The 27,305-nt window shown below is 42.8% G+C and overlaps 1 protein-coding gene across 2 annotated transcripts in view; it reads left to right on the top strand.

Moving 5' to 3' along the window:
* Positions 1 to 1,236: 1,236 nt before the first annotated feature.
* The window catches only part of LOC140463365 (A-type potassium channel modulatory protein KCNIP2), a 364,768-nt gene continuing 338,699 nt past the window's right edge, over positions 1,237 to 27,305 (top strand). Inside the window, exons 1-2 of one of the 2 annotated variants that reach the window (XM_072557215.1) lie at positions 1,237 to 1,829; positions 1,954 to 2,038. In XM_072557215.1, coding sequence (XP_072413316.1) covers positions 1,963 to 2,038 — 76 coding nt within the window. In that variant the 5' untranslated portion in view covers positions 1,237 to 1,829; positions 1,954 to 1,962. The remainder of the gene's footprint in view (positions 1,830 to 1,953; positions 2,039 to 27,305) is intronic. The other variant, XM_072557220.1, reaches the window with a different exon arrangement.

Below are 27,305 nucleotides of genomic sequence, written 5' to 3'. Positions count from 1 at the left end.
CCTACCTATTGACTCCCATTGCTAAGAAACCCAATGGATTAAATACCTTCCCAATCATTCCCATTTTATAGAATCCCAATGGACTAAACTACTTCCCATTCTATTTCACTCAATCAAATTCAAATGGCCCAAGTCTGTTCCCAATTGCTCCTGTTTCAAAGAGTCCTAATTGACCAAACACTTCCCTGTTCTCTCCCATTTTATATAGGTTCAATGGGCAAAGACATTCCCAATCAATCCCATTGTATGTACTTCCAGTAGTTGAAGCTCCTTTCCCATGCACTCCATGCCGTAGAATCACAAATGATCAATGTCACCAGTTAAGAGAATGTTGAGGATCATGTTTCCTGTGTTACACATCTCTTGACTCTGGTGGCTTATGCTTAATTTCCTTGGTGATTTCCAGTTTGTTGACAGGGCCAGATACCCTGAACATTGCTGAACAAGCTCCCGTCATATTCTTCCACAACCTCTGCTCCTCTCTACTTCCTCTCATTGAGTTGGAGTTAATGACGCATCTTCTGACGTAACTTTCCATTGTCCCTCAGACTTCCCTGCTTTCTATTATCCCACGTGTTCCCCATTCCCTATGCCTGAACTTCCCAAATCCTTCCCACTATGACCCCATTTCAAGGCTTAGAAATTGCTAGAGTTTCTGTGAGATTCAGGAGATGGGGTTGGTGTTGTGCAGACCTCTGGTGGGGGGATGCAGAGGACAGAATACCTGTGAGCGTGAAGGGAGGGGGTGGGGATAGATGGCAGCCATTGCTGCTCTGTGCTCAAGACCCCAAACTTTTCAACTTGTGACCTCACAAAGGATCCAAACTGATGTGGTTTGGAAATGCCAGCCCTTTGCTATTAATTAGTGTTTCAACTCTATCCTTCACTGTACTCCATGTGTACTCTTTTATCTTGTTCACTGTGTCTCTTTCCTACCACTAGCTCTCTCAGTAGTCTCTTTGCCTTTCCTGCTGTCTTCCAGTGTTTACATGGGCAGGTTGTAGGTGTGTGTGTGTGTGTGTCAACTCTTAGTCGTCTGTGTATTGCCCTGTGTGCTGTCTCTGTGTGTATCTGCTATTTGTATGTTTCTTCGCCTCTACACTGACTCTGCTTGAACCCTGTATCTCTCCCTGCTGTGTGTCTCTCACACACTTTCCCTGTCTCAGTGTATGATTTACTCTCTCTCTCTGTATTATGCCTATTTGTTCAGTTGTCCAGCAATCCCCTGGAAAGAGGGACAGCTGTCAAATAAACAAGGAGATGCTTCTTCCATAGAACAAACCGGAGTGGGGTGTGTGTGTGTTATGAATAGGCGAAAACTATTAAGAGGGAACGACTGTAGAATTAAGCACTCACAGATATTGTACAGCGGGGACTCAGTGACGCTTCGGGAAAGTCAACCCCAGGAATTTGGCAATGCCGTGTCTTTTGTTGCAAATATCTGTTTTGAATGAAAGACCCAGCAGCAATTTCAAACAGAGGATCGCAAAATAACAAAAAAAAACTCTTCCTTGCCGGAGCTGAGCGAGCTTCTTGGAGGGTGAGGGTGGGAGAGAGCTGGAGCAGTCACAGTCTGTGTTGTGAGGAGCTGGGCTCAGTAACTCCAGGAGACGCGAGTCAGGATCTATCGCACCCGGAGACAGACAGACAGACAGAGAGAGGGAGGGGGTAGGTGGGTGGGAGAGAGAAAAACCCCAGGAATAGCCCAGCTACGACAGCTCTTCCATTCGGCCAAGGCACCTTGAAAACTGTTTTCATTTTAAAACCAGTCTCCCTATCTAACCCCAGCAAATCTTACATTCTCCAAACGGAGGGATCATCACTAGAAGGTAACAAGCCGGCAGCTTTTCTGCTCTCTCTATCTCTTCCTCCCTCCCAAACATTGACTTATTATTTCCAAATGTTTTTTCCCCCCCCCCCCCTGCTCCTTCCCCTCCTCACTGGCTCCTGAAGTGACGGATCATGAAAGGGAAAAGCAAGAAGTGTGGTGTATCGAACCCGGAGCAGAGGGACATGGATGGGTATGGTCAGCTAGCAGGTAGGATGGAGCGGCTGTGCTTTCTGCCCGAATTTGAGAATGAGTCGAGATGCATTTTGGAATGTTTGCATGCTGGATCCCAGTCCAGTGTCTTGTTCCCCTTCTCCTTTCCTCATGTAGTTATCTGGATGATCTCTTGTGTATTTGCTGTCCTAGGTTTATAGTAAATTGGAATTGGACCGGTGCTCATAATTGCGCTTTGCATTGGACCGGACACTGAGCAGAGCTGCCCTATGAGTTGGGATTTGGAATAATTTGATTTTTGTAAAGGATTTGGTGGGTCAGTGGGGGAGAGCGATGTGGGGAGGGAGGGAACTGGAATGTGCAATAGAATAGCTACAAAGTTTATTTTCCATCCCGTTAAAACCAACGAACAACACGGGCGCCGTGGTTGCCATTAGAATGTAGGTATCACTCTAGCTGCTGGGTTGTAGGGTACCAGACCAAGTGGGTATTACCCTTCGCCACCCAGGACTGTTCTGAAGACACCAGGATTTAAAGATTCATTTCCAGCACAGGGATGTGGTGTTTTCTTAAAAAAAAACTGGGGGGTGGGGGAGGGTACAGAAATAATCATTTATCTTTTGTTGCTCACTTTTGTTAATTATTTTAAAAATACTGAAGATGGGGAAGAAAGGCCGTGTAATTGGATGGGATTGTAGCTGGTGAGAGATCACATGATAAAATCTCCCAGGAAAACAACCAACTGGAGTTGGCAACGCTCGTTTCTCCCCAACTTGCACTTCAATGGAATCGATTTTTTGTTTGCAAAGATGCATCTGTCTGATATTGACCTGTGTATATTCAAAACCAAAAAAAAGGTGTTTTTTTTTCCCTTCCCTTTAGTTCAATGATTAAAGCTAGGATGGGATTGGGGGTTATAATGTGAAAATCCAGTATTGGCTGAGCCCAGTGCAGATCGCAGGAAACTGGCGGTGGACTGATGTCCTTGTTCCTGAGCTTGGGTATCAGTCTGTAAAGGGGGTCTGCGAATCGCTGATCTGTGCAGTGTGTGTGTATCAGTCTTGTTTTTTTTTTCTGTTAACCCCATGTTCATTTAGTCTCCCAATATTTTGCAGACTTGAGTGAATGAACACGTTACCGGAGACCAACTTATTTACCAAGAGTTAGCGGCATCATGTGTTCACTTAGTCTTTTAACTGTGTTGGAGCCAAATTCCAGTCAGGTAAAAGACTTGGGAATGTGTTTGAGCCCAATTCCACTGCCACAGTCCTACCAGGCTGTTCTGTCACTAGACAGTGACAACTGATGGCGATTTAACCTGAGAGTCAACAGCCCTCAAGTGAAGGGAGTGGTTGAGAAGGAGACTGGGAACCTCAGTCAATGCAGGAATTGAACCCACGCTGTTGGCATCTCTCTCTGCATTGCAAACCAGCCATCCAAATAACAGCTGATATAAACGATACTTTCATTGCGCTACCGAAGGAGTACTGCACTGTCAGAGATGCCACCCTTTCAGTTAGAGAGACAAATTCTCCAGGAAATTCTCTCCAACTAATTTCACTACAACAGACCATCTAGACATAATGGCATTGCTATTCTTAACCTAGCTTCCCCTAAACTATCTACTTTGAATAGATTTTCCAGTTGAACTGAATCTAATACTTGCACTGTTTTAAAGACCCTCATTAGTGGGCAGCACGGTAGCACAGTGGTTAGCACTGTTGCCTCGCAGTGCCAGAGACCCGGGTTCAATTCCCTCCTCAGGCGACTGACTGCATGGAGTTTGCACATTCTCCCTGTGTCTGTGTGGGTTTCCTCCCACAGTCCAAAAATGTGCAGGTTATGTGAATTGGCCATGCTAAATTGCCCCTAGTGTTAGGTGCAGGGGTAAATGTAAGGGGGTGGGTTGCGGGTCGGTGTGGACTTGTTGGGCCGAAGGGCCAGTTTCCACACTGTAAGTAATTTAATTAAGTCCTGTAAAAATGTGCTCTTTTGCCAAAATTAAAGGATATTATATAATGAAGAATGGGATGGAGAGATCTGTGGGCAATGTATAAAAAACAGACTCTTCCTGGAATAGTCGCGTCAAATTCATTGTTTATGGGCGATGAGAGATCTTCAATCTTCTCTACCTCCTTTTTAGGGTAGAAATGACGACCCTCGTCAATCCCTGTCCAGGGTATCCACCATCAATAGGCACACGAGAGAACCCAAGTTCCGGAATGTGATCTGGCGATAATCTCGAACAGAGAAAGGATTACATGATCCTGGAAGTGTTTTACCCCCCTCGTGGTAAATGTTGACCTGCTTCTTCTGCCAGGGTCTCATGGTTTTGCGCGAAGAATAGGTGCATTCATATAGCGCCACAAAGTCAAGCGGTTGTGCCTCCAATGGATTATCTTTGATGTGTAATGACTGTTACTGTGTAGGCAGATGTGCTCGTTAATCCTTTTGCACACCAAGGTCTCACAAACCAGAGTGAAACTAATCCACTATTGCACCGGTTTTGTTAGTGCAGTTGGTTGATGAATCCCCTGAGGGTTTTTGGACATTTTTCTCTCTGTGGTTTTGCGCGCTTGGTTGAAGTTGAGCCCAGGGACCTGTTACTTTGAAGAGCCTTAACTACAGAACAGCGCCTTACTCAATGCCTAGCCACTACAATGGCCGGTCAGCCTAGATTATCACTTCAGATCCTGATCTTGCCTGAGACCCAGGCCGGCTGATCCAAGGGGGGATTGTTGTCAACTGATGCATAACATTAAACATTAGGGGGATGTTTAAAAATGCTTGATGTAAAAGAGGTAGCAATGATGAGACAGTCACTGTGTGATTCAGCACTTGTTTTTACACATGAAATATTTATGTGACTAGCCTATTGCATGCTATCTCACAATTTAATCCTTAAATACTGGTTAAAGGATTAATTTGTTGAGCTACGGCTACTGTCTGCACACTCCCCTCTGGTTTAAATATGTCTTTGATGGAACCACCGTGACTTCAAGGGAGAATTGATCTTTCAACTTGCTTTACAAAGCCGCAGGGAGAGTGAAATGATCAAATACTCTAGTCTTCATTGGACCCTCTCACGTCTGTTATCTATTTCATTGATGCTATTATCTTCATTGTCCCTCCTCATCCTCAATTACCCCTTCCAGTACACTCAGCTTCCTCCCTGCATCCCACGCTGCTGGTTATATCAGCTGTGATTCCCAAGTTCCCAAGGCATTCACCTTCTTCACAATCCCAGCATGATGCAGCGACTATAAAGCAGTGGTAATGCAGCCCTTGATCAGGAACAAAAGGAGCAACAACGACTTTAAGAAACAACTTTTTTTGCACTGTGACTGGATAGGGTCTAGAATGCATTGCCTGAGAGTATGGCAGAGGCAGGTTTAATTGTGGTTTACAAAAGGAATTTGACAAGGTTTGTGAAGGTTTGTAGCTCAGGTTGAGGTTTAGGGTGTAGGTTTGCTCGCTGAGGTGTAAGTTTGATATTCGGACGTTTCATTGCCTGGCTAGGTAACATCATCAGTGGCGACCTCCAAGTGAAGCGAAGCTGTTGTCACCTGCTTTCTATTTATATCTTTCTCCTGGATAGGGTTCCTGGGGTTTGTGGTGATGTCATTTTTTGTTCATTCAACGTCATCTACAAAATTCCATGCAAGGACTGCCACAAACACTACGTAGGACAAGCAGGAAGAAAGTTAGCCACCAGGATACACGAACACCAGCTAGCCACAAAAAGACATGGCACTCTCTCCCTCGTAGTCCTACACACGGATGAAAAAAAAACCCACCATTTCGACTGGGACAACACATCTATCCTGGGACAGGCTAAGCAAAGACATGCCAGAGAATTCCTAGAGGCCTGGCACTCTAATCACAACGCCATATGATCTAGATGCAATCTACCAACCCCTCAGAAAATGAACAGGAAATGACATCACCACAAACCCCAGGAACCCCATCCAGGAGAAAGATATAAATAGAAAGCAGGAGACAACAGCTTTGCTTCACTTGGAGGTCACCACTGATGATGTTACCTCGCCAGGTAATGAAACGTCTGGATATCAAACCTACAACTCAGCGAGCAAACCTACACCCTAAGGAATTTGACAAGCACCTAAGACAAATGATTTTTAAGGCGACAGTGTAATAGTGGGAGAGTAGGACTGGTTGAATTGCTCTTGCAGAGACGCAGTATAGGGACAATGAAATGAATGGCTTTCTCTTCACTCTGTAACTATTTTTCCCCTTCATTCAAACCTATGTGGTTGATGCTAACTCCCATGCTCACGGTGGGAGAACACATGATAATTCACAAAGTCAGAGTGAGATTGCATCCATGGGAATGAATGGCAATGATTTATCATGAAGGTAGGTGACCACATGGGAACTGAAGCAATGACTGAGAATTTATTTTGTTTGAGAGACTTGGGCACCGCTGACTAGCTCAGCATTTACTGGTCATTCCTAGTTACCCAGAGGGCAGTTCAGAGTCAGCCACATTGCTGTAGGTCTGGAGTCAGACTAGGTAAGGATGGCAGATTTACTTCCCTGAAGGGAATGAGTGAACCAGATGAATCATAGAGTCATTATAGTGTGGAAGCAGGTCGTTTGGCCTATCAAGTCCACACCGACCCTCCAGAGAACATCCCACTCAGACCCAGTCCCCAACCCTATCCCTGCAACACTGCATTTCCCATGGCTAATCCACCTAGCCTGCACATTCCTGGTCATTACCAGCAATTTAGCACGGCGAATCCACCTAACCTGCACATCTTTGGACTGTGGGAGGAAACTAGAGCACCCAGAGGAAACCACACAGACACAGGGACAATGTGCAGATCCCACACAGTTGACCGAGGGTTGAATCAAACCCCTTGGGTTCCTAGCGCTGTGAGGCAGCTGTGCTATGAGCCACTGTGCTGTCCTGGCTTTTTAATCAGAAGTGATTACATAGTTACTATTAGGCCAAATTTAATTCTAGATATTTTGTTTTAATGAATATAAATTTCACCATCTGTCATGCTGGGACTCAAGCCCAGGTCCTCAGAAGATTTGCCTGGAATACTCCGTTACTAGTCCAGTGACTTACCACTATGTCATCAGCTCCCTCCTCCTCCTGCTATCTGATGAAATGCTAATAGGAAACCCGAAAACACTGGCTTGAAGGAATCTAGGCTGAGGAGCAGAAAGTGCCATTGTCGACTCCACCATTTGTATTTCCTGGGGGCAGGATACTCATGATATAAATAAAGAAAAGTTTGCATTTAAAGAGCACCATTTACATCCTTAGGGTATCCCAAAATGCTTTACAGCCAGAGATACTTTATGAAGCTTAGTTCTTGCTATAATTTAGTGAATGCGACTGCTAACCTGTGTACAGCAAGATCTCACAAACAGAATTATGATAATATTCAGATATTGTGTTTTAGTAAGTGGTGGATGAGCATTGTAAAAATAACTGAGACACATACGAACATATGAACAGGGAGCAGGAGTAGGCTATTCAGCCACTTGAGCCTGCTCTACTGTTCTGTAAGTTCGTGGCGGATCCAACTGTTACTCCAAATCTATGTTCCCATCTACCCCAATAAGCTAAGAATCCTGTGCTAAGCAAGAACTTATCTACTGCTGTCTTAAAAGCATTCAAAGACTCTGCTCCCATTATCTTTTGAGGAAGAGAGTTTCAAAAATTCACCATGCTCACACTCAGGGGATCTCCAACTCTTCCTCAAATACTGCCAAGAGAGCTTTCACACCCACCTGAGAGAGAGTGAGAGGCATGGTTTAACATTTCATCTGGAAAAGTGTGGCTCTCCCTCAGCACTGTGTTAGGAGTGTCAGATGTGATTATGTGCTCAGATTTCTGGTTTTGGAACTGAGCATTCTAATTCAGAGGCAGGAATGTGCCAAACAATGCCAAGAATCGAATTGATGTACATTCTGATTTATCCTAATTGATTGCTGAGTTCAGTAACACAATGCAACACCTAATGGGTAATTAGATTAGTTTAACAATAAAGGAACAAAGAAGATGGGTTGGTGCCGCCTGAAGAATTGCATACCATTCTGGCTACTTCTTTATTGAAGGATTTTACTGCTTTTCAGAAAGTACTTTGTAGTGGATATAGGTTTGCTCGCTGAGCTGGAAAGTTCATTTTCAGACGTTTCATCACCCTACTAGGTAACATCTTCAGTGGGCCTCAGGTGAAGCACTGCTGATAATTCTTGCTTTCTGTTTATATGTTTGGGTTTTTTTGGGTTGGTGATGTCATTTCCTGTGATGATGTTATTTGCTGTGGTGAAGTCACTTCCTGTTCCTTTTCTCACGGGGTGGGAGATGGGGTCTAACTCGATGAGTTTGTTGATAGAGTTCCAGTTGGAATGCCATGCTTTTAAGAATTCTTGTACGTGTCTTTCTTTGGCTTGTCCTAGGATGGATGTGTTGTCCCAGTCAAAGTGGTGTCCTTCCTCATCCGTATGTGAGGATACTAGTGAGAGAGGGTCATGTCTTTTTGTGGCTAATTGGTGTTCATGTATCCTAGTGGCTAGTTTTCTGCCTGTTTGTCCAATGTTGTGTTTGTTACAGTTCTCGCACGGTATTTTGTAAATTGCATTAGTTTTGCTTAGTATATTACATTAGTAGCCCACAAACCCACCAACACACTAAAACAGCAGCTATTGAACTTGAAAGACCCGATACAGACAACAAGCAAAACTAATGTCAGGAAGTGACTTCAGCATTGCTTCGCCTGAGGCCCACTGAAGATGTTACCTAGTAGGATGATGAAACGCCTGGAAATGAACCTTCCAGCTCAGCAAGCAAAACCTACATCCAAAACCTCAAGCTGGGCTACAAATCTTCTTAAAACTCGCTATGTACTTTGTAGTATCCACTATAATTCTGAGAATTGGAAATTTAGAAAATAATGCATTTTTCTGTATGAAAGTGAAAGTGATTACATCATTTTTTAAAAATTTCCAGGAAAGAAGCTAAAACTAAATTGGAGATAAAACGTGAAAATGGAGGGAATGTTTCATTTAGGGAAAATGGGTAGGTGGGATTTAGACATATTAGGAGACTGTGGTTGAGACTGAGGTACCTAGAAAGACTATAGGTGTGATTAAGGAATGTGTTGAGAAGATTTGTGGGATTGAGGTATATGAAGGGGGTAAGGGTGGGATGAGGGATATGGGGAGGTGTGTGAGAGTCGGAGAGATGAGGAGGGCCTGGGTAGGTAGAAGGGGCGATATGGGGAGAAGGTATGTGAGATTGAAAGAAATGGAGAGAGTCAGGATGGGATGGAGGTGCATGGGATTGAAGGATATCAGGGAAGCAAGGTGGAAGAAGTATTAGGCTAATATAGAATCAAAGTGCTGGAGATGCTGAAAATCTGAAATAAAAACAGAATGTTGTTAAAATTCAGCAGGTCAGATAGCATGGATAGAGAGAAAGAATCAACATTTCTGGTTAATTACATTTTATCAAAACTGCAGAAACATTGACTCTTTGCTCTCTGCTCAGATCCTGCCTGATCTGCTGAGCATTTTCAACATGCTCTGTCTGTATTTGTTTAAGTTAATGATCTAATTCATGTTTCTAAGGATACTGATGGTTTGTTCTTTAAAAATCCAATTAAGTTGGTGATCTAATTCTCAAAACTTGCATACATTCACATATTCAGGAGAGGAGCAGTGAAGAAGTGAGCCATTCAGTCCATCATATTGAATACTAGCTCTTTGGTTGTATTTAATGACTCTAAACTTCTTTCTTTGCCTTTTCCCCAATATCCTTTTGAAACATTTTGTAAAAAATCTTACCGGTTGGGATATCTGGTCGGCATGGATGGGTTGGACCGAAGGGTCAGTTTCCATGCTGTACATCTCTATGACTCTATGACAGTTCCCTTTAAAATGACTTTACAGCTTTAGTGACCACTTGTAAAGGATTCCATGTTCTAATAAACCCCTGAGTGATTGTGAAACTCCTCCTTCATTCTTCACTGCTTGTTACTCAGTATGTGCTCTCATGGTTCCAATTCACCATCCAATGGGACCAATTTCTTTCACCATTTGTCCTCTCAAACCTAGTTATCAGAAGACAAAGGAAAGAATGAAAGGAAACCAAGGAACACAGCGCATGCAGGCAATGTGATTGCATGATCTCCCAATCTGCCACAATGCTCTTCCCTAATCAGCTATTGTACTGAGCTGGGCAAGAATGGAATCTAATTTAAATTTACAGCATGACAAGGGTTTCGCTTAGGGGAACAGCAGGTCACTGATTATTGGAAAGAATTCAGGTTAGGAGGGCTGATGCTGTTCTGCTTGTTGAGAGTTCAACATAACCACACCAGGTCACCCAGGGGAAGCGATTAGTGGAAACCCATGCTGAGAAAGATGGTCTCAGGTATTGCCCTTAAAATGCAAACCTACTGTGCAATGTCAATAAAGAACACTCATTAATGTTTCTGTATTGAATTCTTTGTCCTCTGTTATAACTGAAAGCATGACCTATTCCAAATGAAACAGTGGACAGCGGTCATTTACAGATGCCTGCATTTCCAATGAAATCATACATTGGAGTTCAGCTTAGCAGGTTCATCACCTCCCGGTTCTTGTGGGAAATATTACCAAACACTAGATAATAGACAGGTTGCCAAAAGTTCACAATTTCTTTTACACTAGAACTGGCGGGTCAATCAGTCAACAAAAGAGACTCTTATCAATATAATTGGCATGGAACAGTTGTTGGAGGAGATGAAGAGGATATACTTTACTTAAGTTATTAATTGTAATAATGCAACTCAAATTTCGCCAACACAAATTGCAATGTTGATTGGAAAAATACGAGAGTAAGTATTTATTTAATGAAAACAAATCTCCAGAGTCAAATGATAGCCTCTTCATTTGATGAGTTTAAGGTGATTAGTCCAACACTCACCTTGTTTAGAGGATACTCCTCAATAATGTGCAAGATTGTTTCTGTCTCTTCACACACTGTAAAAAGCATTTGTACAGCTTCAGCTGTAGAGGGTGGCTGCTCAGGAGCCCGGGGCTTATCCTGAACCTGTTTAGCAAGGACCACTCTCACGGTGGTAGTTCAAAGCCTGACACCCGACAGGTGGGAGTTTATTGCAAGGACGTTGTCCCGTGTTTCTTATTCTTTGATCTGAAGGATGTTGGCTGGTAGAACCTTGCTCAGGAAGATTGCTCCATATGGGGCAGTGGGGTGGGCAGTGGATGATAGGTGATGATTGAACATGGACTGAGTAAGCAAAGGGCAGCATGGAGCTCTTCAGCCATTTAGCTGGATCGCAGGTTTCTGTTTGCCGATGTTGGTGGGAGTGAGAGGGACTGTTGATGTTTGTGAGGACAGGAAGCCAAGAAGGGATGTCAACAAGACATGTACATGATGACCAGGGATATATGCAACACTTGGGTTTGGACTATAGGGAGAGGCTGAATAATCTGGGACTATTTTTCCTGGAGCATCAGAGGCTGAGGGATGACCTTGAAGAGGGTTGATAGTCAAGGTCTTTTTCCCCGGGGCAGGGGAGTGCAAAACTAAAGGGCATGGTTTAAGGTGAGGGGGCAAGATTTAAAAGGGTGCTAAAGAGCAATTCTTTCATGCAGAGAGTGATGTGTGTATGGAATAAACTGCCAGAGGAAGTGGTAGATGTTGATACAGTTACAACATTTAAAAGTCATCTGAATGGGCACAGGAAAGGTTTAGAGGGATCTGGGCCAAATGACGGCAAATAGGACTAGATTAACTTAGGATATCCGATAGGCATGGATGAGTTGGTTTGTGCTGCACATCTCTATATCTATTTAGGGTGGCATGGTGGCTCAGTGGTTAGCACTGCTGCCTCACAGCGCCAGGGTCCAGGGTTTGATTCCAGCCTTGGGCAACTGTCTGTGTGGAGTTTGCACATTTTCCCTATGTCTGCATGGGTTTCCTCCCACAGTCCAAAGATGTGCAATATAGTTGAATTAGCAAAGCTAAGTTGTCTATAGTGTTCAGGCATGTGTAGTTTAGGTGCAGTACTCAGGGGTAAATATAGGTAATAGGGGAGGAGAATGGGTCTGGGTGGGTTACTCTTCAGAGGGTCAGTGTGGACTTGTTGGGCTGAATGGCTGTAGGGATTGTATGATTCTATGCTCTGTATGACTCTTAAGTGCTGAAGTGTGGAGCATAGTAGCAGCAATGTACCATGTAGATGCAGCATCTTTCTTTCTAGTTTTGACCTTAGTTGCTGTTTCATTTGCATGTTCCTGGAAGGACAAAATCCTGTTTAGAATTACTCCAATGTATGTTGGGGTCAGATTACACTTTACTCCCTGACCATGCATAGATGGGCAATTCTGTTTCTGGCACTGGTATTTGGAGGTGAAATATACTGGGTATGGCTTTTGAGACAATATACCATGTCCTGCATTCATCCATTAACTTTATAACATCATCATTAATGATCTGGTCCAGGGTGCAGATGGATGGAGCACGGGCGATACAAGAGTTGGCAGAAAAGATGAGTTTTCAGGCCATGAGGTCAATTGTTGAGCAGTTTTGGAACTTGCACTGAAGCCTGTTCACTGTGGATGTTCACTGGCCAATCTTCTCCATATACCTCCCCTTGGTCCAAGGCAGACTATAACCCATCAGTAGTGTAGAAGTGGTTCAACAATTGACCTGCTGCTCTCTAGCCATCTTTCTGAGCAGGCTGGTGTGCTATACTATACCATAGGCAGCTGGGAGGTCTGGTAGCACTGCGCCTGTCTCTCAGTTCTTTTCAAAGGCATTTTCACAGTAGGTGTGAATACCAGAATTCAATCAATGCTGCAGCCCTTACTGGCGATAGATTGGTCGACACTCCCAGAGAGGTGTGTTGTGGGATGAGATGATCAAAAGCTTTAAAGCACACAGAAAGAAGTGAAAGCAGTCAATAGCTGACTGCCCATTTGAGGACCTTTCAGGATTTTGCAATGGCAATGAGTTTTGCCATATGCCATATTCTCAGTAGAGAGTCTGAGCTGAATTGTATCAGTCAGGCACAAGCACAGGTTTCAAGTTGTTTCTAAAAGGTGTTAAAGTGGTTGTGTTTTAAAGCAAGTACTTGAAAGAAAGACAAGCTCCCCCACACGTAGTCATTGTGTCCTGTTACTGAGACCCAGAGCATGGGGCACAGGATTATCAGGGAACAATAATCAGGGGACTAGGGGTGCTCTCTATGCTTGGGTCAGAGGTGATGCCACTGAGCTCAGTTCTGTCTTTACCAAGGGGGCAGATGCATTTCAGGTCATGGGAGCAGAGGAGGGAACACTGTCACTAGAAGTATACAAAATCAGTTAGGAATAACTGTGGAATACACAGTTGGTAATTATAGTTGAAAAGACATGAGGCACAGATGTGATGGAGTCAAAAGGTGTGGTGCTGGAAAAGCGCAGCAGATCAGGCAGCATCCGAGGAGCAGGAGCATAACCTTCGATGAAGAGCTTATGCTCCAAACATCGACTCTCCTGTTCCTCGAATGCTGCCTGACCTGCTGTGCTTTTCCAGCACCACACTTTTTGACTCTGGTCTCAGCATCTGCAGTCCTCACTTTCTCCCAGATGAAATGGATCAGAGGATATTGAAGTAAGAGAGAGTGGAAGTTTCAGGGGCCTTTCAATCTTCCTTAGACCCTAGGGAAGTACCAGAAGAATGGAAATTGGCAAATATTTTGGCTTTCACCAAAAAAGGTGGTAAGAATAATCCCAGCAATTATGGACCAGTCAGTTTAACCTCAGTAGTGGGGAAAATTCGAGAGATAATTATTCAGCATAGAATTATAGATAATCACATGGACAAAGATTGCTTATTTCAGAAGAGCCATGGATTTCTAAAGGGGAAATCATGTTTAACTAAATTTGGAGTTTTTTTGAAGAGGTATCAGAAATTCTCAGTAGTGCTGTTGTCACGATGCACATGGATTTCAAGATGGCGTTTGATGTGATGCCTTCAACAGACTAGTGCTGAAATTTACAGCTCATGGAATAAAAGGGACAGTATCAACATGAATACAAAATTAGCTGAGTGATAGGAAACAGACAGTAATGGTTAATGGATATTTTTTGGGCTGGAGGCAAGTCTGCAGTAGAGTTCCCCAGAGGTCAGTAAAGGGATCCTTGTTTTTCCTGATACATTTTAAGGATTTGGATTTTGGTGTACAGAGGATGGTTTCCAAGTTGGCACATGATAAGAAACTTGAGAGCATTCTAAACTGTGAGGAGGAAAGTGTAAATCTCTAAAAGGACGTAAACTATTTGGAGGAGTGGGCAGAGAAATGGCAGATGCAGAAAAGTATGTGGTAATGCACTTTGGCCAGGAGAATGTTTAAAGACAATATAAGATAGGGGATATATGGCTAAAACTGGTGCAGGAGCAAAGAGACCTGAGCTCGTATATGTGTTCAAAGGTGGCAGGACAAGAGGAGACAGCAGTTAATGAAGCATACAATGTCCTTAGGTTTATTAATAGAGGAATAGAGTACAGGAGCAAGGGGTTGATGTTAAGCTTATAGAAAATACTTATTAGACCTTAGCTGGAGTATTGTGTACAGCCATGGGTGCCACATTATAGGAAAGATGTGGGTGCATTGGAGATAGAGCAGAAAAGATTTACATGATTGGTTTCAGAGATGAGGAACCTTAGCTCTGAGGATAGATTGAAGAAGTTAGACTGATCTCCTTGGAGAGAACAAGGCTAAAAGGAGGTCTGGTTGAAGTTTTCTAAACTATAAGCGTGTTGGTTAGAGTGGATGTTAAGAATTTTCACAAATGGCATAGATTTAACATAATTTTCAAATGAAGTAAATGTGAAGTAAATAGAGTGTATAGTGAGTATTTAGGGTATGGAATGCACAAGTTGGAAGTATGATTGAGGCAGGTTTAATTGAAGGATTCAAAAGGGTATTAAATCATTATCTAAACAAAAACGGTGTGCAGGGGTATGGAGTAAAGGCAGGAGAATGGCACTAGGTGACAATGCTCATTTGGAGAGTTGTGCAGCACAGTGGGCTAAATGGCTTCCTTCTGCTCCATAAATCTTCTGCAATTCTGGGGGTTGGTGTGGGCCTGCTGAGCTTCAGTTGGTGGGGAAAGGGGAGTCGCTGAGCTCCAGGCAATCTCAGGCCCACTGAGCTTTCAGGGGCAGCCCAGGCCAGGGGCAGAGCTGTGGCCTCTGACTGAATGGAAGTTCTGGAGAACAACATCTTCCAATTCCTCCAAATCCATTGTGTGAAAAAGTAGCAAGTTCTTGGTATAGAATTAGGCAGCTGCTCTTTTTGCTGCTGCAACCTTTCTGCATTGTTGATGTGACTAGGAGCTGCTGATGGGTGTTACATCCATGGTCAATTCATGCTCGAAGGAGGGTCAGTATTTCACTCAGGGACCCTTAGCATGTGGGAATCTTCATGGGTTTAGCTGCAAGGACTGATATTGAACAAGGGTTAATTTTGAACAAGAGCAGAGGGTGACTGGCTTTGCAGATCTCCTGTTCCCATCAGAAGCACACACACCTTTCTCCTCAAACGTTATTTCCTCGTTAGCCCTTATCTTAGCATCCTGACCCCCACTCCCCCCCCCCCCCCATCACACCCCACCACTGTGTGTCAATGATCAGGTGTTTGCTCAGTAAAGGCTGCTTGAAAGAGATGTCAATGGCCCCTTCCATCACTTTGTTGATGATTGAATGAGAGTGGACCGATAGGGTATTAAAATGATGGGTTGGATTTGTCCTGCTTTTTGTTTATAAGATATACCTGAGTACTATTCCATATTCTAAGATAAATGCCAGTGTTGTAACTGTGCTGGAACAGCTTAGCTAGGGGCATGGCAAGTTCTGGAGCATCAGTCTTCATTATTATTGTTGGAATGTTGTCAGGACCCAAAGCCTTTTGCAGTATTCAGTGTCTCCAACCATTTCTTGATATCACGTGGAGTGAACCGTGTTGATTGAAGACTTGCATCTGTGATGCTGCAGACCTCAGGAGGTGGCTGAAATGGATGATGACTGTGGCTCTGTGTTTTGCTCTGATGTGTTTGGTTCCCCCGTTGTTGAGAATGAAGATATTTGTGGAGTCTCCTTCTCCTATTAGCTGTTCAATTGTCCATCACCATTCACATGCGGCCAGATTGCAGAGCTTAGATCTGAACTGTTGATGCGGTAACCTACCCCTGGCTAATCCATCTGCTTCCTCATGTTTGGCATGCACATTGTCCTGTGTTGTAGCTTCACCAGCTTAACAGCTCATTGATAGGTATATATAATGCTGCTCCTGGAATACCTTCTTCATTGAACCAGGATTGATCCCTGACCCTATGGTAATAGGAGTGTGGGGGATATGCCAGGCCATGAGGTTACAGATTGAATGCATTTCTGCTGCTGTTACTGACAGCCCCACAATGCCTGATGCACACCCATCTTGAGCTGATAGTTTCGATTAGATAGATAGGGAGGAAATGTTTGCCCGGGTAAGAAGATTGGTGGTCAGTGAACATAGATATATGATCATTGGAAAAAGGAGGCGGTCAGGAGAGATATTTTCACACAAGGAATTGTTGTGATCTGGAATGCATCGCCTGAACGGGCAGTGAAAACAGATTCAATCAGAACTTTCAAAAAAGGTAAATGCTAGACACGGAAGAATTTATAGGGCTCTGGGGAAAGAAAAGCAGGGGAGTAGGACTAATTGGAGAGCTCTTTCAAATGTGCCAAATAGCCTCCTTCTGTGCTGAATCATTCTATCAGTCTGATATAAATCAAGAATTTCAACAGCGCACATTTTCTTTCCATCACTGCCTGCTTCCATAAATTTCTGCATGTTTCTGTAAGCATTCAATGCCCCAACATAACTTCTGTTTCCCCCTCTGTGGTGGGAGTCAAATCTGTGCCTACCCCCACAATCTAATCCTTCAGGTCCACATTGTTTTCTTTATTCATTCATTGGAGGTGAGTGTCATTGGCAAGACTTATTTGTTCATCCTTAACTGGGAAGGGGGTCAGTGAATGGCTTTCTTGAACTGACACAGTCCTCTAGTGACATGTGTGAATAGAGGATGCAACGATCAATCAATTAGACCGAAGAATTTTTACTGAGACACACAAAATCTAAACTAGAAAATATAAACCAGAAAACATGAATTTGATTTATTTCAGTAAATCATTTAAAGAAAGAGAAATAAAGAGAAAAGAAAGAAAGTTAGGATTAAGAGAAAAAAGGCAGATCACTTAACATTATTTTTCAAAGGAAGGCTGGTGGAGGTAGGTTTAATTAAGGCATTCAAGAGGGTATTAACTTATTATTTAAATAAAAATATTATGGAAGGGCATGTTGGATTAAAAAAAATGCCAACTCACGATGTTCATTTGGAGAATTGATGCCAGTGATGGGCCAAATGGCCTCTATCTGCATTATACCACTTCTGTGATTATGGATTTCTAACACTAACAGAACACTCCATTGTGGGAATGCTGCATTGTTGGAGATGTTGTCTTTTATATGAACTCTTAAACCAAGGCCCCATCTGCCCGCAAAATAATAGCCACAGTAGATTTTCAAAGGGGAGGTAGAGAATTGTCAACTGTGTAGTCCTCAGCCAATATATCTGAAATGGATCACATCGCTGTTTCTGGGATCTGGCTGTGCACAATTTGGCTGTCAATTTTCCTACATCACAACAGTTTGAAGAACTGTCCCCCTGGACATAAAACACAATGGGATATTCTGATGATGTGAAAGGTGGGACTAGATTGGGTCGGGATATCTGGTCTGCATGGACGGGTTGGCCTGAAGGGTCTGTTTCCATGCTGTACATCTCTATGACTCTATGACTCTAAATGCTGGTAGATATCAATCTTTCATTTTTTGCTTTTTTTCTTAAATGGGGGATTGTAAGGATTCATTGTAAGTGCAGGGTAATTCTCTATCTCCAGCATCAAGTCAGCTCAGGGCTCAAACTTCCAGAAATAGTTCCTGCTGGGATTTTCGTTGGACCTGGAGTTAAACCCTTCACTGGTGTCTGAAATATTCTTCCTTGTCCTTACTGCTAATCACTGGATAAATCTGCTTACTATCTGTGTGCAGATTTTTAAATAGACCAGGAGAAAATGATGTCTTCAGCCTAAATCTGGAGAGGAAGAGCTTTCTCTACTTCCCCTCCTAATCCTTTGCTTTAAGAAGGCTTGGCAGAGTCTTCCATTCAAAGTAACTGCTATATCAGGTGACCTTGGCTAAATAAGAGTTTCTTTACGGATTCTTGTTGCTGTGAGTTTCCCACTGATTGAGATGAGGGTTGTTGGTGAAGAGTATAGGGCTATTTCCAAATCTATGATCTCTACTATCTTGAAGGACAAGGGCAGCAGATACATGGGAATACCAGCCTCTAGGTTCCCATCCAAACTACTTAACATCCTGACTTGGAAATATATCAATGATCTCCAGTGTTGCTGGGTCAAAATCCTGGAACTTTCCCAACCTGTACCTACGCCAAATTAACTGTAGTGTTTCAATAATTCCGATGTTTATCACCTCCACAAGAACAATTGTAGGGATGTGCAATAAATGCTGACCCAACCAGAGACCCCACATCCCCTGAATGGATATAATAAATAAATGACATCACCTTTACTCCCAAAATAACCTTTCTGCCACAAAACAGATGAGACTGTTGTCCCTTTTGGTTGGGATTCTAGACAAGAAAAAGGCCATTAACAGTGACGTGGTCATGCTTGATGTTCATCATGATAAAAGATGCTCACAAAACCTTCACAGACATTTCAACAACGACTTGCAGTATCTGGAGACCATTTCCAATGTGACCAGGGAAACAGTGGCATGTGTGAGCAGAGGAAGCTACAGAGTGACCCTTCATCTTATCAATTTGAAGAATTTCCACTGAGATGCAAAAAAATATATAAATCAGGAAACACGAATTAGAATTATTTCAATAAACCGTAGAATGAAAGAGAAACAATGAGAAACGAAAGGAAGTTAGGATTAAAGAGAAAGAGACACATGCTGGTTGATTTTTGTTGGATAAGAGGATTTAGGGTTACAAACTCAAAGCAGATAGGTGGAGTTCAAAATACTGATCAGCAAGGATCATATTGAAAAGCAAGTAGGTTTGAGGGACTGAGTGTCCAGCACCTATTCTGATGAGTCTCTGTAATCTCAGCCACTCACTTCTTACATAAAAAATGTGTGCAATAGATGTCAACATAGAATCAGGAAGCTCTTCCCTGGTTATGTCCACTCTTGTGTGTCCATGGAAAAGGAGCAAGCAGAGTCTGTTGGTATGGCAGAAGTCTCTGCGACTGGTGGGTACAGTAGGGGCTGGGGTCCATCATCACCCCAGAGATGAGATTTTTGCTGAATCTTGGTAAGTTTCTGTTCCAGGTCTATACATTTCCATTGACTGTTCGATTTTGTTACAGTGCCACAACAGGGGCTGTCTAACTTATTTGATATTTCTAACGGTTAGAAACAGGCTATTGGGTCCCAGTACTACAGAAGAGAAGTGCAGTGTGGTAGTTATTACAGTAGACTAATAATCCAAAGGTCTAGTGTAATTAGAGAAAAGTTTCAGCACAGAAGGAGGCCATTTGGCCTATTGTGTATGTGCTGGTTCACCGAAGGAGCAATTAAACTAGCACCACTCTCCCACTTTCTCCCCAAAGCTCTGCAAAATCTTCCTTTATAGACAATAATCCAATTCCCTTCACTCACAGCATTTCAAACAAAAGCATTTCATGTGAGAAATGAAAGAACTGAAGCAAAATACCATTGCATAGCCCTAAAGGTATTTTAGATCTTTGAAGTCCTATTGAATGGTTGACCCTAGATAACTAGTTAACTGTGAAATAAATAGTGGAAATTAAGTCAAAAGTCATGATAATCAATAAGATTCCAAACCCACAAGCTATTTTTTTCAAACATTAGGGACCTTAATTGCATTCTTGACAGTTTACTGCAGAGTTCATGATGAAAATCGATTCACTAGTCAACAGATAACCTGCAAGTGTTATTGAAGATAACTTCACCCAAGCAATACAGTGAATGTTACATTTTGAGTCAAAACTGCTTGCACAACAGAACAAAGCAATCTCATTTAATCTCACTATTTTTGGCAAGTATATATGGGAGGGGTAAAAACTGCAACTTTGTAAAATTCGCTGAAGAACATGACAGTTGAGGATTTTTCAACCAAGTGCATTGATTTCAATCATAAGCTTATCTTTATGATGCATTACAACCCAGGCAAGTCCCGAAATATTGAGACAACTAGTTAAGCCATTCAAAAGATAAAGACACAAATTGAGGCTAATATTGAATTAAGAAATAATTTTAATTAGTGGGCCTGAAATTTAAAGCAATTTTCCATTTCAAAAGCCACTGTTTTACCTTCATCCCGTTTCCTAACTTAGAACAGCTTAAACCGAAATGTGTCCGTCTGACATAGTGACACATTCGCTCTATCATTGCTTTCCTTTGTCAAAAAGAGGAAATTTCTCCAGGGTGGAATTTTCCCTTCCTTGGTGTGGCCTGACCAACAGTGAGAAGGGGAGAAAGATTCAGGGGAATAAATCTCAACATTGAGACACACTTTTGCAATTTTACCCGAGTCTTAAGTGGGGACTTCTGAATTTTGCCATTGACTGTGGCTACTTTATTTTCATGCATTGCATTTCGTTAAGGACCCAACTCACCTCAGTTCCAAATCAACTCTTCTTCCCTGAGAAACTAGACAACACAAATTCCTGACATGTCAGTCAGAGCAGTAGCTCCCCACTTGCCGCAGCCATTATCCAACTGTCTCCTCACAACAACATCCCCCCCCCTGTATAGTCCAATGGCCACAATCCTCCTGACTCTTCACCCACACAAATTGGCAAGAGCAAACCGCCAGCCCCAGCACATCAATGTGCCTGCTCTGGGTACCAGCCTCCCCAACACCTCAGCCCTTCGTCACTTTACTTTCGAGGTCAGGGTCACTTATCACTTGCATGTTTCTTTGTGGTTGCTTTGTGTGCAGGAACACACTTGTATTTCATACTTCTCTATAGGCTCTTACCTTGCTTTCTTAGTGAGCGCACATTTACATAAAGCCTACCTGCCTCTCTTTACTTCATATCGTTTCCTTAGTGCACGTTCACTGACTTTAACGCTGACTAACAGGCTGCCAACCTCTGTGTGGTCATATCGCTTTCTTAGTGCACAGAATACTTAGTGCTCAATTACAGGGTTCCACCCTCTGTGGCTTGCATTGCTGCTTAGCCCCTCGAAACGTCGACTTCTCCCCCTCCTGATGCTGCCTGGCTTGCTGTGTTCTTCCAGCCTCCCGTCTGTCTACTTTGGATTCCGGCATCTGCAGTTTTTTTTTTGTCTCTAGTCCAGAGGGAGTGTAACAGTGGAGAAGACGCACTGTCAAGGGTGCTGCTGTGCCTCAGTGGGCTACAGCATCCATCTGCAGCACATGCCTGCAGTTTAAACAGCAAGTTGACTGCATGTGTTTCAGACAATTGTGTTAAAAGGAGCAGTGTTGAGTAGGTGAAGGGGAACTACGACCAGTCAGGGACTACTGCCACTCTTATTCAATGAGCTCATTTGATTCTAGTCCAGAGGGTAGGCCATGGTCACTCTAGTGTTTGATGCCACCAGAGTCCAGGGATCTGTGTCCTTGCCGTCTAGGCCTGGAGATCCAGTACAACATTCTCGGGATTAAAGCCAGATCAGCTAGGAATCTCACTCAGCAAATCACAAAATGGGAAAATTCGACTCTAGTTCCTCTCGTGACAGAGCTAAAAAAAACTCCCCGTTATTACAGGGGTTTGATGCAAAGATTGGAACAAATCAAGTTAGGACCATATGAATTAGAAGTGACAAGGGGTCATTCAGCCCACTCAAGACTGCTGTGCCATTCAATAATATCATGACTGATCTGATTGTTGTTGTATAAAGCAGTTAGGATCTGAAAGAGTTAACTAACAACACAAGATAAGCTCCACCCAGCATGATGCACAGATCTGGGAGGAGCTAACAAGTTCTCCATGTATCCTAATTAGTTCTGAGTTGTTGCTCTGTGTTAACAGCTTGTTGCAGATTTAGTAATGTGCCATTTTAAGTTGAGGCTGATGTGTCACAAAAGACAATTATGTATCTTGAATATAATGTAACCAATCACTAAATAATATGGGATAAATCTATGACCCAAGTGAATGCAGCCTTTGTCTGTCTAGGTTGGTATGTAGACATCCTTCCCCACATGGTAGCCTAGCCTAATACGAGCAAGAAGGATTGGTGACAGCAAATGTACCCAAAAATCCCAGATCACGTCCAACACCTAAGCAACTGTGGCCTCAACTTCACATTCCCATCTTCTTTGCACCTCCTTCCTAATGACATCCTTGGCACCTTGAGCCTTTCTTAGTCAAGAATCTATTCACATCAGCCTTAAAATTATTCAATGTCTGCCTCTTTCAGACTCTGGGAAGGAGAATTCAAAAAACTCATGAATCTCTGAGAGACTAAACTTCTCAACTCTGTCTAAAAGTAATGCAATAGCTTTGACTTCACCTTAAACCTTTAATCTCTGGTTACCAAATGTCTCTGGATACAGTTTCTCTATTTGTTCTATCTGAATCATTCATAATTTTGACCTTGATATGCTCTAAGGGAACCCACTACAGGTTCTTCTGACTCACCGCAGGCACTACTGAATTCCAACATTCCCTCTCCCATTCTGGTAAACGCCTTCTATACTCTCCAAGGCTGGATATCCCTCCAAATGAATTTGCCTGGAATACTGCAGCTTTAACTGTCTCTTTAATCCTGAACTTTTTAAATTTTGCGAGCCAAAACATAACACCATTTGAAAGGCCAAATATATGACATTAAACATGCTACCTTCATCAAGCCTTTCTATTAATTCATCAAAGAATTTCAAAAAAAGATTGATTTGGTCATCCTTACTGAAATTCCATTAACACTGAAAGAGCTGTGGTTTTTGCCCTCCCTCATTTCTTTGAAAGAATAAGAGAAATTCCTGTCTTGAGACAGAAAATAAATCAAACCAATTCGAATAAACTTCGAATAATCAGACACTGAGACAGCATCCAGAACTCATTGCTTTTACTTATATGCAAAACATTCCCCTTGTTTTGAGGCAAGAGCAAGATCAGGTGATCAAAGATTCACTGGAGGAGCATTTTGGAAACAGTGATCATAATTCTGTAAGTTTTAAGCTAGCTATGGATAATGATAAGACTGGGTGAAACTGCTAAATTGGGAGAAGGCTATTAGGCAATAACTGGAGAAATTAGACTGAGGGCAGTTGTTTGAGGGTAAATGCACATCTCATTCCTGATGAAGTGCTTTTGCCCGAAATGTCGATTTTCCCGCTCCTCAGATGCTGCCTGATATATGGGATTCTTTTAAAGATTGGTTGATCAGAGTTCAGGACTAGCATGTTTCTGTGAGGATGAAGGGATGGCAAGATTCAGGAACCCTGGATGACAAGAGATGTTGAAAGTTCAGTCAAAAAGATAAAGGAAGCAAATGTAAGGTTTAGGAAATGTATATTAGGAGTATGAGTGTTACTAGGGAAAGATTAGTTCATTTAAGAACAAAGGAAGGAATTTATAGATGGAGTAGCGGAAATGGGTGAGGTCCTTAATGTATACTTCACATCGGTTTTCACCAAGGAGGAGGACATGAAAGGTGGTAAGATTAGGGAGGGGTATGTTGATATTCCAGGTCATGTGAATATTAAGCAGGAGGTGGTGTTGGGTGTCTTGAAAAATGTTAAGGTAGATAAGTGTTACCAGGGCCTGATAAGATCTATCCCAGGATAAGGAGAGAGGTAAGGGAGAAGATTACTAGGACATTGATAGAGATCTTTGTATCTACTTTAGCTGCAAACAAGATCTCAGAAAACTGGAGAATTTTGTTTCTTTGTTTTAGAAGGGCAACAGGGATCATCCGGGAAATTACAGACCAAGGAGCTTTATATCAATGGTAGGGAAATCTTTGGAGAAGATTCTTAGGGACAGTATTTACGAGCGTGAAGAAAAGATTAGACTTCTTCAGGAGAGTCAGCAAGGCAATGTATGGAGGTGATCTTATTTCACAAATTTGACTGAGTTTTTTTTGAGCAAGTGACAAAGAAAATTGATGGCGGCAGGGCAATGTATATTATCGACATAGACTTTACTGAAGTATTTAATAAACTGCCTCATAGTAGACTGGTCCAGACAATTAAGTCACATGGAATCCAAGGTGAGTTGGCAAGTTGGATATAACATTGGCTTGGTCATGGAAGACTGAGGTTAGTTGTGGAGGTGTGTTTTTCTGACTGAAGGTTTGTGACCAGTGCTGTTCCACAAGGATCAGTGCTAGGACCTCTGTGGCTTGTAATATATATAAATGACTTGGACAAACAAGTAGGTCTGATTAGTAAGTTTGCAGACGACATAAAAATTGGTGGAGTTGTGCACAATGAGGAAGATTATAAAAGGACACAGCAGGGCATGGATTAATTGGAAAGTTGGGTAGAGAAATGGCAGATGGAGTTTAATCCAGACAAGTGTAAGTGATGCATTTTGGGAGGTCAAATGCAAGTAGGAAGTACACAGTAAATGGCAGGATGTTTGGAGATACTAATATTCAGAGGGATCTTGGGGTGCAAGTCCAGAGCTCCCTGAAAGTGGCAACGCAAGTGAATAAGGCGGTAAAGAAGGCATCCAGCCTGTTTGCGTTTGCAGCTATGTAAAACATCAGAAAGGCCACATTTGGAATATGCGAAAGTGAGGACTGCAGATGCTGGAGGTTAGAGTCGTGAGTGTGGTCCTGGAAAAGCGCAGCAGGTCAGGCAGCATCCGAGGAGCAGGAGAATCGGCAATGCGGGCAAATGAAGGATTTTGCCGGAAACGTTGATTCCCCTGCTCCTTGGATGCTGCTTGATCTGCCGTGCTTTTCCAGCACCACATTTGGAGTATTGTGTGCAGCACTGGCCTTCACACTATGGGAAAGATGTGGAACCTTTGAAGAAGGTGCAAAAAAAAAGGTTTCCCAGGATATTGCCTGGATTGGAGTGTAATAATTGGCGATGAGCTGCCTCCTCAATCTGCTGCAGTCCATGTGCTATAGGTAGACCCACAAAGCCGGTGGGGCGGGAATTCCAGGATTTGACCCAATGTTTCTGAAGGAACACCAATATATTTCTCTGTCAGGATGGTGAGTGGCTTGGAGGGGGGACTTCCAAGTAATGCTGTTCTCATGTCTACTGCTCTTATCCTAGATGAAAGTAGTCATGGGTTTGGAAAGTGCTGTCTAACGAACATTAGTGAATTTCCTTTATGCACGTTGGGTGTGGTACACACTGCTGCTACTAAGCATCAGTGGTGGAGGGAGTGGATGTTTGTGGATGTGGTGCCACCAAACTAGTTGTTTTATCCTGGATAGTGTCAAACTTCTTGAGTATTGTTGGAGGTGAGAGAATAAGTGGAGAATATTTCAGCACATCTCTGACTTGTGCCTTGTAGATGGTGGACAGGCTTTAAGGAGTCAGAATGTGAATTACTCACTGCAGGATTCCTAGCTTCTCATCTTTTCTTGTAGATACAGTTTTTATATGGCTAGTTCAGTTCGGTTTCTGATAATGGTAACCCCAGGATGGGAAATTCAACAATGGTAATTAGAGTAATGCCAAGGGGCCTATTAGATTCGTTCTTGCTTGCCTGGCACTTAGGTGATGCAGATATAACTTGTCCCTTCTCAGCCTGAACTTAGATATTGTCAGATTTTGTTGCATTTGGACATGGACTGCTTCAGTGTCTGAGGAGTGACGAATGTTATTGAACATTGTACAATCATCGATGAACACCCCCCCCCCCACCTTCCCTTCTGACCTTATATTGGGGAGAAGGTCATTGATGAAGCAGCTGAAGAAGGTTGGGCTAGCACCCCACACTGAGGAACTCCCGTTGAAGTGCCCTGGAGCTGAGATAACTGATCTCCAACCACCGCAACCACAAAGAGCTTTCCTGATGAAGGGTGTTTGCCCGAAACATCAATTCTCCCGCTCCTTGGATGCTGCCTGACCTTGGGTGCTTTTCCAGCTCCACACTCTTGACACATAAAAAGAGTTGTTCACTTGAAACAGAGATTAAAAATAGAGATGATGGAGTTATCGTCCCTCACAAAGCTTCATGAGTCTTTGAAAGTCTCTTCCTCAAAGATGGTGGAAGCAGAGGCTTTTAATACTTTTTTGAGGCAGGTCAGCAGGAAGATGAAAGGTGGGATCATTGGGAATGTAGAGTAATCAGATCAGTCATGATCAAATTGCATGGCAGAACACGCTCGAGGGGCTTACTCATGCTCCTAATTTTTATATTCATATGTAATCAGATCATAGACAAAAACAGAAATTGCTGGAAAGGTCTGGCAGCATCTGTGGAGGGAAATCAGAGTTAACTATTCAGGTTCAGTGACCCTTCCTCAGAACCTTAGGTCATGTCTGATCCCGACATACCTCATGTCCATTTCCCAGCTATTGCTCCAAGTCCCTTAATCCAGTTTATTCAAATCAATCTTAACAAGGCCTCTGTATTCTTCAGGAACAATCTCCAAATTTCCACTGTCCTTTGTGTCCAGCTGCTGCCTGGCATCTCACCAAAGGATCAAAGTTTAACAGAGATATTATCCTCCCTTGTTCCAATTTACACTCACCAAATTTAAGGATATAGTTTCCCTCTCTCTTACTCTCGAATCCTTTAGACTTTAAAACTCCTTCATTAGATCATCTGTTAACTGTCTAAATTCATGGGAATAACTTTCTCTTTTAATTTCCTGGTAAATTCATTATCTCCAAACATCCCTCTGGAGAAAAGTGAAGCAAATAGTAACCACAGAATTAATGACAAATAATTAAGGTGTAAGGCACAGTGTGGCGATGGCTCTGTGATCAGCCCAGTCTCTACCTACTGTGGATCCTCAGAATGTTATTGCCAACATATCATCAGGGTTTAGCTCATCACATCCCTGAATTGACTGAAGCTGCTCATTATTGTGAACTGCTCTACAGAATGCAGCCACAGAGAAAAGACTCACCGGGGATTAATGAGCCTTCCTGTCTGCTTTCTAACACAGCTTCTGTTTGGCGTAGTGTTAACATTTATTTTTTAATTTGGTGCATTTTGCATTTCTAAAGATGAGGGCCATTTGAGCTGTAACAGTTGAACCTCCCCTGACCTATCGCC

The sequence above is a fragment of the Chiloscyllium punctatum genome, chromosome 38, assembly GCF_047496795.1.
Source record: "Chiloscyllium punctatum isolate Juve2018m chromosome 38, sChiPun1.3, whole genome shotgun sequence".
NCBI classification, from domain to species: Eukaryota; Metazoa; Chordata; class Chondrichthyes; order Orectolobiformes; family Hemiscylliidae; genus Chiloscyllium; species Chiloscyllium punctatum.
Note: the sequence above shows the minus strand (reverse complement) of the source record. Positions and strands in the feature narration are given on the sequence as shown.